Here is a 16,116-nt window from a genome sequence, read left to right as displayed (position 1 = left end):
ATTCTCCCGATCCATGAGATCTGGTAACGTTCCCACTGATTCAGTTTTTTTTTTCTTTTCCCATAACGCTGGGTAGTTATCACGATATAGAGCTTGATGGTGTCTTGACACATTAACTCCCAAATATTTAACGTACAGTATGAAGGACACCACCTATAGCTAAAGTTCAATTTGAGTAGTTTTACTTCGGGGTCTAGGAGACTAAGATTTAGGGCCTCTGATTTGTCGCTGTTAATTTTGTAACCTGATATCTTTCCAAAGTCCATCAGTTCCTTTTGAAAGTTAGGAAGGGAAGTTTGGGGTTTGATTAAAGTTAGAATGATATCGTCAGCGAATAGTGATATTTTGTAATTCGTTTTTCCAATGAGAATGCCCTGAATATTTGGATTAATTAGTATTTTGGACGCTAGTGGTTTGATCGTGAGGGCAAAAAGGAGCGGGACAGGGGGCAACCTTGGCGTGTACCGTTTTTAATGTGGAACCTCTCAGAGTTTCCGCCAGGGAGTCTAACTGTGGCAGATGGATTTTGATAGAGTGATCTGACTCCCTCGAGAAATGAATCTTTGAAACCAAATTTTATCAATGTTTGGTCCAGGAAGAGCCAGTCTATTCTGTCGAATGCCTTCTCCGCATCCAAGCTTAATAACATTGCCTTTGAGCCTGATATATGGACATGGTCGACTATATTAATTATTTTCCGGGTATTGTCCGATGCCTGGCGGCCCGAGACAAACCCGACCTGGTCTGTGTGGATTAGTCTGGGTAAAATGGGATTAAGCCTGTTCGCCAGTATTTTACTGTACAATTTTAGGTCGTTGTTCAGTAATGAAATTGGTCTGTAGCTTCTGCACTGAGTTGGGTCCTTCCCTTCTTTATGTATTATGGCCAGGTTAGCTGTTGACATTGATGGCGGGATAGGATTACCTTCTAAAAATGAGTTGAACAAATTCAGTAAGTGGGTAGACAGTATAGGTAGAAATTTCTTATAATAGACATTTGTGAAGCCATCAGGGCCCGGCGTTTTGGAAGTTTTTGATGCTTTTACAGCTGCTTTCAATTCTTCCAGTGATATTTTAGCATTTAGGGTGGCATTTTCCAGCTCCGTAAGGGAGGGGAGTGCACATTCATCTAGATATTCTACTATAGGCGTTAGTTCGTCATTATTTTGGTTAGCAGAGTGAGCTCTCAAATTATATAATTTGGTATAAAATTTAGTAAATTCTTCTGCTATTTTTTTCTCATTATAGCGTTTTTCACCAGATCTATTTTTAATTGCCGTTATTTGTGATCTTTTTTGTACTCCCCGCAACTTACTGGCAAGAAGTCTGTCGGCCTTGTTTCCCTTGTCGTAATACCTCTGACCCGTTCATTTGAGAGCCTTTTCAACGCTTTCCAATTGGATCTCCTTCAAATCGGTTCTAGCAGTTGTCAGTCGTTTATAAATTTTCTGAGAAGGATTTGATTTGTGCTGCTGCTCTAGTTTGATATTTTTTTCTGTAAGCTCTTTAGTTAATTTAGTTTTAACTTTTTTCCTGTGGGAGGCTATTGAGATGAAATTTCCTCAAATTGTTGCCTTATGGTCTTCCCACAGGATTGCTGGAGATCTAACCGAACCTACGTTTATTCTGAAGTAATCCTTAAGGGACTTTTTAATCTCCTTTTCTATCTCGGAGTGGTTTAATAAGGAGTCATTTAATTTCCAGCTATATGAGACTATTTTGACAAATTGAATGGATATGGTCAGGGTGATGGGAGCATGATCCGACCACATAATTGGGCCGATATCTGAATTAGCGGCGGCCTCTAGGACGTTCTTGGTTGCAAGGAAGTAGTCGATACGGGAATAGGTCTGGTGCGGGGCCGAGTAAAAAGTAAAGTCTCTTTGCCCCTGGTGTTGTGCTCTCCAAATGTCCACCAAGGAAAAGTCCCCCATAATATCTTAAATTTTTTTCCCCAGTATTTGGAATTGGGTTGAATGAAGACGTCCTGAGATAGACGATTTGTCTTCAATCGGTTTGAGAGCCATTTTAAGGTCTCCTGCTATGAGTAACGAGGACAAGTAAGCTGGGTCAATTTCTTCCAGAACTTTTTTTTAGAAAATCTGTCTGGTTCTCGTTTGGGGCGTAGAGGTTAATTAGGGCGATTGCCGATCCCGAGAGTGAGCCATAGACCACAATAAATCAACCCTCTGGATCCGTCTTTATTTTTGTAAAATTAAATGGAGTGCCCTGACGAATCAGAATAGCAACTCCCCGACGTTTACTACTAAAAGATGAGAAGTAGCTCATCGGATATGCGTTTTGGAATGTTTTGGGCAGGTCGTGAGATGTGAAATGCGTCTCCTGCTGGAAAACAATGTCTCCGCCTGACTTTTTTATTTCCTGAAGGGCAAGTCTCCTTTTCCGGTTATTATTCAAACCTTTACGTTCAGGGTGACGACTTTAATTGACCTTTGATGCACCATTTTGTCCGTAGTGCTTGTTTAAACTTAGAGTCTGTCCCTTCCCACTAAGTACAGGTGGTGTTAGTTTTATGCCTAATGTAAGCGTAGTATAAAGAGAATCAGAGTGCTTCTCCTCGAGGTTAGAGTCGGCTAGCCAGGGTGGGTAGGGAGGTAGGGGGGTAGAAGGGACCCGCTGGGACAGAGTCAGCGGGGTTAGAGAAAGAACGAAAGTCGACCCTATAGAGGTCTAAAGAGTTAAGATCCGGTCTTGACTAAAGGCCGGCTAGTAGGGTTTAAGACCCTTGGGGGGTTAGGACCGGTGTCGACCTCCGGGAGGTTCGGGCGAGGTGGAGACCCTATAGGTGTCCAAATTTTTTCATCCGTGTCAATTTGTGCGTGGTTGTCGTGGTTTTGGCGTTTATTTGCATCAGGGGAGGGAGGATAGGGAAGGGAGTAGAGTTTGGTTTTCTGTCTCTGAGCCTTTCTCTATTCTGTAGTCTTAAGTCTAGCCTAGAGGTGAGGTATTCCCATTTTTAGGATCTAGGACGGAAGCTGTTTTGGGAAGGGGGTGGTGTGGAGGGGTGAGTGGGTCGGGGGGAGAGGGGGAGGAGGGTGTATGGGGGAGGGAGGGGGGAGGCACGCCCCCTGTCCAACCTTTTTTTGAACAAATCTATTGTATCTGCCATCACAGTCTCCATGGGTAATGAATTCCACATTTTAACTGCCCTTACTGTAAAGAACCCTTTCCTTTGTTGCTGGTGAAATTTCCTTTCCTCCAACCTTAAGGGATGGCCCTGAGTCCTTAGTACTGCCCGTGGGATGAATAGTTATTTTGAAAGCTCCTTGTATTGTCCCCGAATATATTTGTATATACTGTAGTTATCATATCCCTTCTTAGACACCTCTTTTCTAATGTAAATAAATATAAGTTTGCTAGCCTCTCCTCATAAGTTAGAATGTCCATCCCCTTTATTAATTTGGTGGCTCTTCTCTGCACTCTCTCTAGTTCCATAATGTCTTTTCTTAGGATTGGTGCCCAAAATTGTACTCCATATTCAAGGTGTGGTCTTACTAGTGCTTTGTAAAGGGGCATAATTATGTTTACTTCCCTTCCATCCATTGCCCGTTTGATGCAAGATAAGATCTTGTTTGACATTGGGCACTATTGCTAAGCCTGCTGTCTACAAGCACTCCTAAATCCTTCTCCATCAAGGATTCCCCCAATATATCTCCATTTAATTTGTAAGTCGCCTTTTTATTCTTGTATCCCAAATGCATAACCTTACATTTATCTATATTAAACCTCATCTGCCATTTACCTGCCCACGTTTCCAGTCTCTCCAAGTCCTTCTGAAGAGAAATTACATCCTGCTCTGATTCTATTACCTTACACAATTTAGTATCATCAGCAAAGATGGAGACTTTGCTCTCGATCCCAACCTCAAGGTCATTAATAAACAAGTTAAAAAGCAGGGGCCCCAGTATCGATCCCTGAGGTACTCCACTCGCGACTTTAGCCCAACCTGAAAAAGTTCCATTTATGACAACCCTCTGTTGTCTGTCCTTTAACCAGTTTTCAATCCAGGTGCATATATTATTACTGAGTCCAATTTGCTTGATTTTGTATACCAACCTCGTGTGAAACCGTATCAAAAGCCTTTGCAAAATCTAAGTAGACCACATCAACTGCATTACCCTGGTCTAAATTCCTACTTACCTCCTCAAAGAAACAAATAGGGTTAGTTTGGCAAGATCTATCCTTCATAAATCCATGCTGATTATTACTAATAATTTTGTTTTCCATTAGGTATTCCTGAATATTATCCCGTATTAAACCTTAAGGTAGTTTCCCTACTATTGAAGTCAGGCTTACAGGTCTGTAATTTCCCGGTTGTGATCTAGCTCCCTTTTTAAATATAGGCACCACATCTGCTTTATGCCAATCTTGTGGTACTAAGCCTGTGGAAATGGAGTCCTTGAATATTAAATATAATGGTTTGACGATTACTGAGCTTAACTCCTTGAGAACTCTTGGATGTATGCCATCGGGGCCAGGTGCCTTATTTACTTAAATTTTTTCAAGTCGCTTATGAACTTCTTCCTCAGTTAACCAATTGTTCATTAATATGGAGGTTGTGGCTTCCTCCTGTGGCACTACTATTGAACTTGATTCTTCATTGGTAAACACAGAGGCAAAGAATTTGTTTAATACCTCAGCGTTTTCCTTATCTCCAATAATCTGCCTACCCATCTCACACTGAAAGGGTCCTATATTTTCTTTTCTTTTTTTTTTGTTATTAAGGTACTTAAAGAACTTTTTAGGGTTGACCTTACTTTCTATTGCAATCCTTTTTTCATTATCCATTTTTGCTAATTTGATTGCCCTTTTGCAATTTTTGTTACATTCCTTATAATTCTGATGCGATGTCTCCGTCCCTTCTGACTTAAAGAATCTAAACGCCTTCCTCTTCTTGTCCATTTCCTCCCCTACCTGTTTATTTAGCCACATTGGTTTTGACTTAATTCTTTTATACTTATTACCCAAGGGTATACACTGATAAGTGTGCTTTTCTAACAATGTTTAAAAGACTGCCCATTTATCTTCTACATTTTTCCCTGCAAAAACATCATCCCATTGTATTACTACTAGATTAGACCTGTTTATTAAAATCTGCCTTTCTAAAGTTTAAGGTCTTTGTTGAACCCAAGAAATCTATTTTTTGATAATTTATTTCAAATGAGACCATGTTATGATCACTGTTACCCAAATGTTCCAGGACTTGAATATTTGTTATTACTTCTACATTGTTTGATATGACCAAATCCAGTATTGCCCCTCTCCTGGTTGGTTCCTCAATAATTTGGGTCATATAATTGACTTTAAGCACCCTAAAAAAACTGTTTCCTTTTGTTGTAACGCTAATCTCATTGCCCCAGTCTATGTCATAAAGTGAACGCTTGCATTCAAAATCACGTGGTTTTCCTTATGGGCTATTTTATACCTATACGCTTTACAATGAATAGAATACACATTTTCAGGCACAGTCTCTGCCCTGTAGAGATTACAATCTAGTTTTGGTGTGTGTAGCACAGGGAAATAAGTTACTTGCCCAAGGTCACCAGGAGCTGACTTTGGGATTTAAACTGGGATTCTTCCACTTCAGAGGTGGATGGAATTACTGAGCAATTGTTTCTTATTTATCCCTTATTTATTATCTGACTATCTGCTGAATTCAGCAAAACAGTTTTCTTCTGTAATGCAATGCTTTATATGTTATATACTCTACACCAGTACTTACTTTTCCAAGGCACTCATCTCAACCCTTTGTTCTTCTTTCTTACATCGATCTTTATACTTCTTGACACGTGTTTCCCACAGTCCTTTAATTTGAGAAAAGTCAACCACTATCACCTCAAAAGTCATGGTGTCACATAGAAATCCCCTGCAGAAAAAAACGACATTGCTGGTGAATTTAGCAGCTACAATGTTACATTTACTGTATTCATTACAAAAACACTAGTGTTGCATTATAACACTAAAATATATATAAATTACACAAATTTTTGAAAACCCCAAAAAATACTTTAGGCGTCTAGTGTTTGCGTTCAAAAATCGGTGTAGGCATTTTGGCAAAGTGATGACATACACAGTTTAGTTGCAGATGCAGATCTAGTTAACTTTAATTCCATTACCTCTTCTTCATATTCAGGTGTATATGTATTCATAAGTATTCTCATTAATGCAATGCATTTTGTTAATACTACAACATTATTTAACATGCGGTTTTATGTAGTGCTTTTGAAAAGAATAGTAAAGCATGTGTTATCTCCTTTACACATACGTGAATTTGCGCTTTATTTCATACATTCTTCTGTGTTAACAAGGCTATTATCACCTGCTATATCTGTAAAATTAAAAATTCTAACATTACAAATAGTCTAAGGGAAATTATGTCTTTTTGCAAATGGGCAATAGATCAACACTCTGATTTATGGTCCCAAGGTTAAACAAGGAATCCATCTGCTCCTCCTTCTGTGAGCGTGCATCTCACGACTGGAACAATCTACCAGAAACTCTCAAAACTGCCACCAGTCTACTGTAAGTTATTTCAAGACTTCAGCTGTCTCACATTTTAATCTTGTCGGTAACTGTTACATAGGCCCACAATATGTATTATCTCTAATGGTCTGTGGAATGTCTGTAAATATTACGTATAACCTCTGTTCATATAACGTAACCTTAACTCCGTGCGCAGGACATACATGAAAACGAGAGGTAATTCTCAACGTATTATTTCCTGGTAAAACATTTTATAAATAAAAAAATAACACTTCTTGGGGCAAGTAAACAAATGAATAGGTGCAGGAGCGAAGCATATGTAACGGGTTTCCCCCCCCCAATCGCAGATTATACTGTGGAGGTGTAGGAACATACAATGTTACTCGAATGTGGTGTGTTACCTGTTGGCTCACAGGAGGGCTGAGCTTCCGCCACGGGGAACCTGGGGTATAACCCAACACTATGGGTATTCACTTACACGATGCAGCGCCTCCACCTGCGATGGCTCCCACCAGAGGGGGAGTGGATCCTCGCAGGACAAACACAATGATCACATACACAATGGGGTATAATAACTAGCGAATTTACTAACATGTAATACGACACATCACATTCATAACATAACCTGTGTCCCTCTCAGGAGGAGACACTAACCGTGACGTCTCGCAGGACGATTCCCCAACACTAGGTGATCCCACCCAATGTCCAAAGAACCCCACCCAATGTCCCGCACTCTTTCAGAGAGTCAATGGGTGACTGCGCAGTCACTATTAAGCTAAGGGCCCGGTGGTGCACTTATGTATCAGATACCTGCCGAGCACTCCGGTGCTCGGATCAGCAACGCTTCACAAAGGGTCAGACGCGTGATGAATCCGTCTGATCCTCCATCCGAACTCCTGGCGATATTCTCTGTGACCCCAACGTGGGTCCGAACTCCGTCACTGGAACCGCAGCATCCGCTGAGTCCCTAACTGACGGTATAGCAACGTGACACACACTGCACTATATTCCGTCCCTATAACACAGCATCCTTAAGTGGCTTAAGGGTCAATCTCCTAGGGCATTCGGGGTTGCCTATCCTATATAGGTAGGTCTTGTACCCACCCTACTCACAATACGGGCCCTGGGCCATGGCTCCCCGGATTGGTTACCGCTATGAACCCCCCCAGTTGCCTCGTACTACACGCAACGCCGGCCTGGGAAATGGCTCCCCGGATTGGTTACCGCTATGAACCCCCCCAGCGCCTCGCCACTCGCAACACGGACCCTGGGCTATGGCTCCCCTGACTGGTTACCGCTATGAACCCCCCAGCTGTCTCGTGCCACTAATTCACCGAAAGCCTGCCGCAATGCATCTGCAGACTAACCTTACGCCCCCTTATCCCTTTCGATTCCCCAGCTCTAACTACCATGAGTGACAGGGGTCCCTAACCTGAGACTGTCCCTGGCAACACTCACTAACCTGGTGGGGAATAAGGGCTAGCTTGTACCTTAGGGCCGCTGGCCTAGTGCAGGGAGTCCCCGGCTCCTGCACCCTACCTCCTTCCTTGGGCTCCTGACTCTGACTGACTAGCGTGGTGCAAGCCCGCGAAATGTATCCTTTCCTCCAGCGCAATCCTGCAGCCCTATTGGCTCCTATGAGGCACCTGGTGCCTGTCTCGCTATGCCCCATGGGAGTTGTAGTCCCATGGAGCCTAAAAACACATAGGGGCCGCATGCGCGCATTTCCTGCGCATGCGCGAGCTATAGGGGGCTTCCTCAATCTTCCCCTGCCTAACCTAGCCCTCGCGTGACTTCGCCCGAACTCTGGGGCTCTAACTGTGCATGCGCGACCACTGCGCATGCGCGAACTAAGGGGCAATGGCGGCGCCCTTACCGCCCGGCTCCGGGAGCGCCGGGAGCCCTGCGACGCGCGTGCGGCCTTAGTAACCGGCCACACGCATCCCCAGCAACCCCCAAGCCGGGACCTGACTGCTCTCTCCGGTTTGATCGGCGCACGGGGCCGCCATTGGCCTCGGCGGCGCCCGCGATCGAACACCAGGTGAGGGGGGTGCTGCTCAGCAGGGGAAACCTGGCTACATCCTCCCCCTGGTGAAAAACCCAACGCCCTCGCTTGGGGAATGACATAACATGGCACAATTTTATACAATGAAAAATTGCAGGGTATAACCGGTACACTTATCAGGTCGACTTTAACCTCACCAAAACATGTCACATCACACCCCATAATACCCGAGGCCAGCTGAGTATCAGCTGCTTGCTGAGACCATTTGTGGGGTGCCCCTAACTGATCAGATGGGGGTACCTCACTTTTGCATCCGTGAGCCTCCCCGGAGTGAATCTCGCGGAAAGCACACTCTGGAGTAACAGTCACTGGTTCAGTGCTACTTCCTCCCCCTAGTGGAAGGAATTGTCCTTCAAACCGGCCTTTACCTGGTCGTCCATGGCCTGGAAGCAGAAGGCCAGGCGGCCAGGACCTTTCCCGCGGTCCACTTCTTGGCGAATGGGCCGCTTCTTTTTGGGCTCAAAGGAGGCAACTCCTACTAGTACCTTTGCCACATAGTCCTTGTCCCTACGTATGTGCTCAGCTTCTACTGAGAAGCGAGAATTGGACACTGTCTCTTTACTCAAAGTCTCTGCTTCACCTGGCAGGGGGTAAAGGGTTGATACCTTACCACTGCGGTGATTCACGGTGGCCAACAGGTCCTCGGGGACGCTGTCAGTTCCCACCTCGGCTGTCTCGGGACCTGCCCCCTGTACTTCTGGGGCAGTCCACTTGCTGTCCTTAAACTCGGGAGCGTTGGATCCCAGTCCTGGGACCATTTGGGTTGGAGCGCACGGGCTCTCACTCAGATCAGGAACCGTAACTCTGGCCTGTTGCACGGCCACCTCCATCGGAGCCTGTGGGGAGCAAGGGGGTTCCTTACCACTCTGCTGGCTTGCGATGGGTTTCTCTTCTTCTGGAACGATAGGCAGTGGGTACTGGTCCACTCGTACTGCGGGACAGCTACCTTCGAAGGAGGACACCTCCGCCAGGACGCGATGCAGAGGGGAGCCCTTCGCCTGGGCGTCCAGACTTAAGGAGCCATCGTGCTCCGCGGTCACCTGGAGGCTCACCCCCAACACCTCTGGGGCAGTCGACTCACCCTGGTCGTCGGGAGGTACTGGTCCTTCTTCTAGGACCGATGGTACCTCTGTAGTAGGCCGGACTGGCCGTTGTAGAGCACACGGGCCCACAGCAGGGTCCGCAACATCTGGATACACCTCCTCTAGGGCACACGGGCCCACAGCAGGCTCCTGTGATTCCTCTGTTTCCTCTGTATCACTGCTGGGGTGGTTCGCCGGTAGGCGCATCGCCACCGATGGGACTTCCACCTCTTTACCTGCGGATATCACGATAGGATCCTCCGCCAATGAGTCACCGGGGTCTTCTGCGATACAGCCAATGGTTGTTGGTACGAAGCGGGCGTGCTCCGGTACCTCCACTGCGGTCGCGCTCTTCTCCGCCAATGGTTCGCTTGGCTCCTTAGCGGGCTGGGCAGGAGGTTCCTTTCTACCACTAGGACATCCCCTTTGAGAGGATCTGGAACCGGTTCTGCAACATGGTTTTGGACACACGGGTCACCTGAGGTCTCTGGAATTAGGACAGACTGATTAGCAGTGTCACTCACTTTTGCAGAGGGGTCAGGCTTCCCCGCTTCTTCCTCAACTGGCTCCGTAGCCTGGGGTATAATAGGCTTCAAGAACCGCACACCGCAGCCTTCACATTTGGGCTCCCACGCCAGTGCACCTCTATGACAGTCACAGGTGGGACTAAAGCACTGTACACCCGGTTCCCCGCCTACCTCAGTCGTCTTGAAGTCTAGCGGTAACTGGGACATGTCGGCTCCCTCGTCATAGGCTTCTTGCAGGCAGGGGCACATTAACATAAGGCCATCTATTCCTGGTGCTCGCCAGGCCACATACACATTGGGGTGTATGTCCCGACAGTCTCTCTCATCCTCATACCTCATCTCATCCTTAGAGAAGAAAGAGTCTATTACTGCCTCAACATATGGTTGCAAATCCCAGGGCTTGCTCCCCCTGGTGAAATGTGAAGGAAGGGCGAGTCCTACAAGAGAGGGGCTCTGGCTCTGAGCGGAGTCACTCACATCACAGGGGAGGGACTCTGATTTTCGCGCCAAACCCGGACAGATAGTTGCAATACTTTCCTGTGCACGCATCTCACTTGGAGGAAGTTGCCATGGCGCGGGGTCAGCGTATACTAAAGGGTAACCCTCAGGGGGACACCCGGGCATAAATAACGTGGACGATGACTCGGACGGGCATATATCCCTCGATGATGACACGACAAAAAGCCGCGATCTCTACGAGGATGTGGAAGCTAGCTCTAGGTCTATAAGAAGAGCGTGCTGTTATCCGGGGATTTTACGCATATGCTCATAGATCTCATCTTCAGATATATTGGCGGGAACGCCTTCTAAAGCCACCACACGGCGGGGACTAAGATTATTTATCCTCAAGGCCCAGGCGAGGACCTCGTGTCCGGACTTGACAACCATGGTGGACAAAAAAAAATAGGACTTGGACAATTTGAGAAAAAAAAGGAACAGGGCACCCCAGGTCTCTCTCAGCAGCGCCTCCAAATGTAACGGGTTTCCCCCCCCCCCAATCGCAGATTATACTGTGGAGGTGTAGGAACATACAATGTTTCTCGAATGTGGTGTGTTACCTGTTGGCTCACAGGAGGGCTGAGCTTCCGCCACGGGGAACCTGGGGTATAACCCAACACTATGGGTATTCACTTACACGATGCAGCGCCTCCACCTGCGATGGCTCCCACCAGAGGGGGAGTGGATCCTCGCAGGACAAACACAATGATCACATACACAATGCGGTATAATAACTAGCGAATTTACTAACATGTAATACGACACATCACATTCATAACATAACCTGTGTCCCTCTCAGGAGGAGACACTAACCGTGACGTCTCGCAGGACGATTCCCCAACACTAGGTGATCCCACCCAATGTCCAAAGAACCCCACCCAATGTCCCGCACTCTTTCAGAGAGTCAATGGGTGACTGCGCAGTCACTATTAAGCTAAGGGCCCGGTGGTGCACTTATGTATCAGATACCTGCCGAGCACTCCGGTGCTCGGATCAGCAACGCTTCACAAAGGGTCAGACGCGTGATGAATCCGTCTGATCCTCCAACCGAACTCCTGGCGATATTCTCTGTGACCCCAACGTGGGTCCGAACTCCGTCACTGGAACCGCAGCATCCGCTGAGTCCCTAACTGACGGTATAGCAACGTGACACACACTGCACTATAGGCTGTCCCTATAACACAGCATCCTTAAGTGGCTTAAGGGTCAATCTCCTAGGGCATTCGGGGTTGCCTATCCTATATAAGTAGGTCTTGTACCCACCCTACTCATAATACGGGCCCTGGGCCATGGCTCCCCGGATTTGTTACCGCTATGAACCCCCCCAGTTGCCTCGTACTACGCGCAACGCCGGCCTGGGCAATGGCTCCCCGGATTGGTTACCGCTATGAACCCCCCCAGCGCCTCGCCACTCGCAACACGCACCCTGGGCTATGGCTCCCCGGACTGGTTACCGCTATGAACCCCCCAGCTGTCTCGTGCCACTAATTCACCGAAAGCCTACCGCAATGCGTCTGCAGACTAACCTTACGCCCCCTTATCCCTTTCGATTCCCCAGCTCTAACTACCATGAGTGACAGGGGTCCCTAACCTGAGACTGTCCCTGGCAACACTCACTAACCTGGTGGGGAATAAGGGCTAGCTTGGACCTTAGGGCCGCTGGCCTAGTGCAGGGAGTCCCCGGCTCCTGCACCCTACCTCCTTCCTTGGGCTCCTGACTCTGACTGACTAGTGTGGTGCAAGCCCGCGAAATGTATCCTTTCCTCCAGCGCAATCCTGCAGCCCTATTGGCTCCTATGAGGCACCTGGTGCCTGTCTCGCTATGCCCCATGGGAGTTGTAGTCCCATGGAGCCTAAAAACACATAGGGGCCGCGTGCGCGCCTTTCCTGCGCATGCACGAGCTATAGGGGGCTTCCTCAATCTTCCCCTGCCTAACCTAGCCCTCGCGCGACTTCGCCCGGGCTCTGGGGCTCTAACTGCGCATGCGCGACCACTGCGCATGCGCAAACTAAGGGGCAATGGCTGCGCCCTTACCGCCCGGCTCCGGGAGCGCCGGAAGCCCTGCTCGCGTCCCCAGCAATCCCCGAGCCGGGACCTGACTGCTCTCACCGGTTCGATCGCCGCGCGGGGCCGCCATTGGCCTCGGCGGCGCCCGCGATCGAACACCAGGTGAGGGGGGTGCTGCTCAGCAGGGGAGACCTGGCTACACATATTTCAGAGAAGTGCTAGAATAAAAGGTTAATAAAAGGCACTTGAGAGTGGCAGATTAAAGAGAAATGTGAGGAAGTTCTCTTCAAGGAAAGGGTTGTGGATTCATGTAATAGCCTCTTAACAGAGGTCTTAGAGCAGGGGTGGGCAACCTATTTTTCAATGTAGCCACAAGTGTGGCGAATTAGAAGTGAAAATAGTCACACCATGTAAAAATGTAGGTATTATGTTGCGCATGCGAAAATTTTAAACACACGGTTTGAAAAAGTTTATAAATTCTCAGACCATAACCCCCTCAAGCTCCCTCACCCCCCTCCTCCTCTCACCCCCTCAAGCTCCCTCACCCCCCTCCTCCTCTCCCCCCTCATGCCACCATCACTATCTTCCTCCTCATCTCATTTCATCCATCATCATCTCATGTAAACCCCCTCATCTCCCCCAGCACCCTTCATCATCTGCCCCAGCACCCTTCATCATCTGCCCCAGCACCCTTCATCATCAGCCCCAGCACCCTTCATCATCTACCCCAGCAACCTCCAACATCTCCCCCAGCACCCTTCATCATCTGCCCCAGCACCCTTCATCATCTGCCGCAGTACCCTTCATCATCTGCCCCATCACCCTTCATCATCTCCCCCAGCAGCCCCCTCATCAGGCAGCAGCAGCCCTCTACCCCCCATCCCAGGCATCAGCCCCCACCCCTCCCCGTATCAGGTATCAGCCCCCATCCCCCGTATCAGGCATCAGCCCCTGTCCCCCTCATCAGGCACCAGCTCCCCTCCCCCATATCAAGCATCAGCCCCTGTCCCCCATCCCAGGCATCAGCCCCCCTCCCCCGGTCCCAGGCATCAGCCTCCCTACCCCCCATCCCAGGCATCAGCCCCCTTCCCCCCCATCCCAGGCATCAGCCCCTGTTGCTCCCGTATCAGGCATCAGCCCCCGTCGCCCCCGTATCAGGCATCAGCCCCTGTCCCCCGCATCAGGCATCAGCCCCGTCTCCTAACCAGATCGCGGCGGCTGAGAAAGAAAGGGAAGGAAGCGGTGGTGGCGGGCCTGGCCAGGGGAGGGAGGGGATGGGGAGGAGCGTGTCAGCGCATCAACTTCTGGTGCTGGAGGGGAGGAAGCGTGTCGCACCACTGAAGCGGGCTGGGAGGAAGGGGAGCGTGCCACACAGCCGGAGCGCACTCCTTCCCTAAAAAATAAGGCAGGCCTGCACAACTCGTAAAGCGAGAAGGGCCGAACTGCTCCAAGGAAAAAAAAATTGGGCCGCGACGGAAAAATCATCATCATCATCATCATCATCATCATCATCATCATCATCATCATCATCATCATCATCATCATCTCTCCTCCAGCACCTCTCATCATCATCATCATCATCATCCTCATATATCTCCCCCAGCACCCCTCACTATCAACCTTTGCGATACTCCCCCACCTATATCTCATACCCCAATCTCTCCCCCTCACCCACACACATAATACTCCCTCTCCACATCAAACACACAATACCCCCCTGCACACCACAGACATCCCACCCCCCCCTGCACCTCACATCCTTCTCCCCCCCTGCACCTCACATCATTCTCCCCCCCTGCACCTCACATCATTCTCCCCCCCTGCACCTCACATCACTCTCCCCCCCTGCACCTCACATCACTCTCCCTCCCTGCACCTCACATCACTATCCCTCCCTGCACCTCACATCATTCTCCCCCCTGCACCTCACATCACTCTCCCTCCCTGCACCCCACATCACTCACCCCCCTTGCACCTCACATCATTCTCCCCCCTGCACCTCACATCATTCTCCCCCCTGCACCTCACATCACCTCCCCCTACCTCCAATCACCCCCCCACCTCCAAATCACCCCCCTACCTCCAATAACCCCCCTACCTCCAATCACCCCCCCCTGCACCTCCAATCACCCTCCCCTGCACCTCCAATGACCCCCGCTGCAACTCCAATGACCCCCCTGCACCTCCAATGACCCCCCTGCGCCTCCAATGACCCCCCCTGCACCTCCAATGACCCCCCCCATGCACCTACAATGACCCCCCCCGCCTGCACCTCCAATGACTCCCCCCCCTGCACCTCCAATGACACCCCCCTGCACCTCTAATGACACCCTCCCTGCACCTCTAACGACACCCCCCCTGCACCTCCAATGACACCCCCTCCCTCTCTACCTCGGTTTGCTCGGAGGAGGCGGCAGAGAAGGCAGGACTGCACGCACGCGCTCTAGCAGGCACGGAAGTGCCTCAATGCTTGAGCGCGCTGCTGCCTGCAGTTCTCTGAGCGGGCTGATCGGGGAGGGGGGAGAGCGGGCTGATCGGGAGGGGGGTGAGCAGGCTTATCGGGGAGGGGGAGAGCGGGATGATCGGGGAGGGGGGAGAGCAGGCTGATCGGGGAGGGGGGAGAGCAGGCTGATCGGGAAGGGGGGAGAGCGGGATGATCGGGGAGGGTGGAGAGCGGGCTGATCGGGGAGGGGGGAGAGCGGGCTGATCGGGGAGGGGGGAGAGCGGGCTGATCCGGGAAGGGGGAGAGCAGGCTGATCGGGGAGGGCGGCCCTTATATTGTGGTTACTCAATTCGCCACACTTTGACTCCCAATTCGTCACAAGTGGCGAATGGCGAAAGGGTTGGCCACCCTGGTCTTAGAGGCTAATACAGTAAAGGAATTCAACAATGCTTGGAACAGACATACAGCTATCCTAAAAGCCAAGGATCAAAGGGGTCTGAAGTTTTACAGCAGATGGGAAAAAGGGCAGTCTAGGCGGCTGTGACGGTAGGGGGTAACCAGGTGCTCAAATAAAGGTTTTCGGCCCGTTTGGTTACCCCTAATCCGTAATAAGGGCTCAAGAAGAGTCAGCTCGAGTCCAGTACTGTGTAATACAAAAAATGTATTGTGCGACAATAAAGTATTTTATGTGTTTTTACCTTTCCAGGAGTGCCAGCAAGCAGAGATTGCTGTGGTATGAGTTTCAAGGGGGTTTTGCAGAGAAAGTGTTGTCAGAATGTGTCTAGGTAGTCAGGGTCCAAAGTTGCTGGTTCCCCTAAAAATGTACCCAGTAATCCGGTCTGATTCCTGGATACATATAGGCACATAGTCCCGGCAATATCGCCCCTTGAAAACGCTTTCGCGACTCACCACTAGGGGTTCCCTGCTTCAGCACAGACCAGAAAGGTAAAAGGGGCATAAGGATGTGAGGTGTCCCTGAAACAGTCAAGG

At 49.3% G+C, this 16,116-nt stretch overlaps 2 protein-coding genes across 10 annotated transcripts in view; both read right to left on the bottom strand.

Moving 5' to 3' along the window:
* The window catches only part of LRRC2 (leucine rich repeat containing 2), a 435,439-nt gene that overhangs the window by 310,330 nt on the left and 108,993 nt on the right, over positions 1–16,116 (bottom strand). For all 9 annotated transcript variants that reach the window (XM_075599516.1, XM_075599535.1, XM_075599497.1 and 6 more), the window contains one exon: positions 5,743–5,886. In XM_075599516.1, the coding sequence (XP_075455631.1) occupies positions 5,743–5,867 (125 nt within the window). In that variant the 5' untranslated portion in view covers positions 5,868–5,886. The remainder of the gene's footprint in view (positions 1–5,742; positions 5,887–16,116) is intronic.
* LOC142490564 (uncharacterized) overlaps positions 8,901–16,116 on the bottom strand; it is a 34,026-nt gene continuing 26,810 nt past the window's right edge. Inside the window, 2 exon segments of the mRNA XM_075593002.1 lie at positions 8,901–9,097; positions 9,887–10,098. Coding sequence (XP_075449117.1) covers positions 8,901–9,097; positions 9,887–10,098 — 409 coding nt within the window.

The sequence above is a fragment of the Ascaphus truei genome, chromosome 1 (genome assembly GCF_040206685.1).
Source record: "Ascaphus truei isolate aAscTru1 chromosome 1, aAscTru1.hap1, whole genome shotgun sequence".
In the NCBI taxonomy this organism is placed as follows: Eukaryota; Metazoa; Chordata; class Amphibia; order Anura; family Ascaphidae; genus Ascaphus; species Ascaphus truei.
The sequence above is the reverse complement of the archived record's forward strand: the minus strand, read 5'-3'. Positions and strand labels throughout refer to the sequence as shown.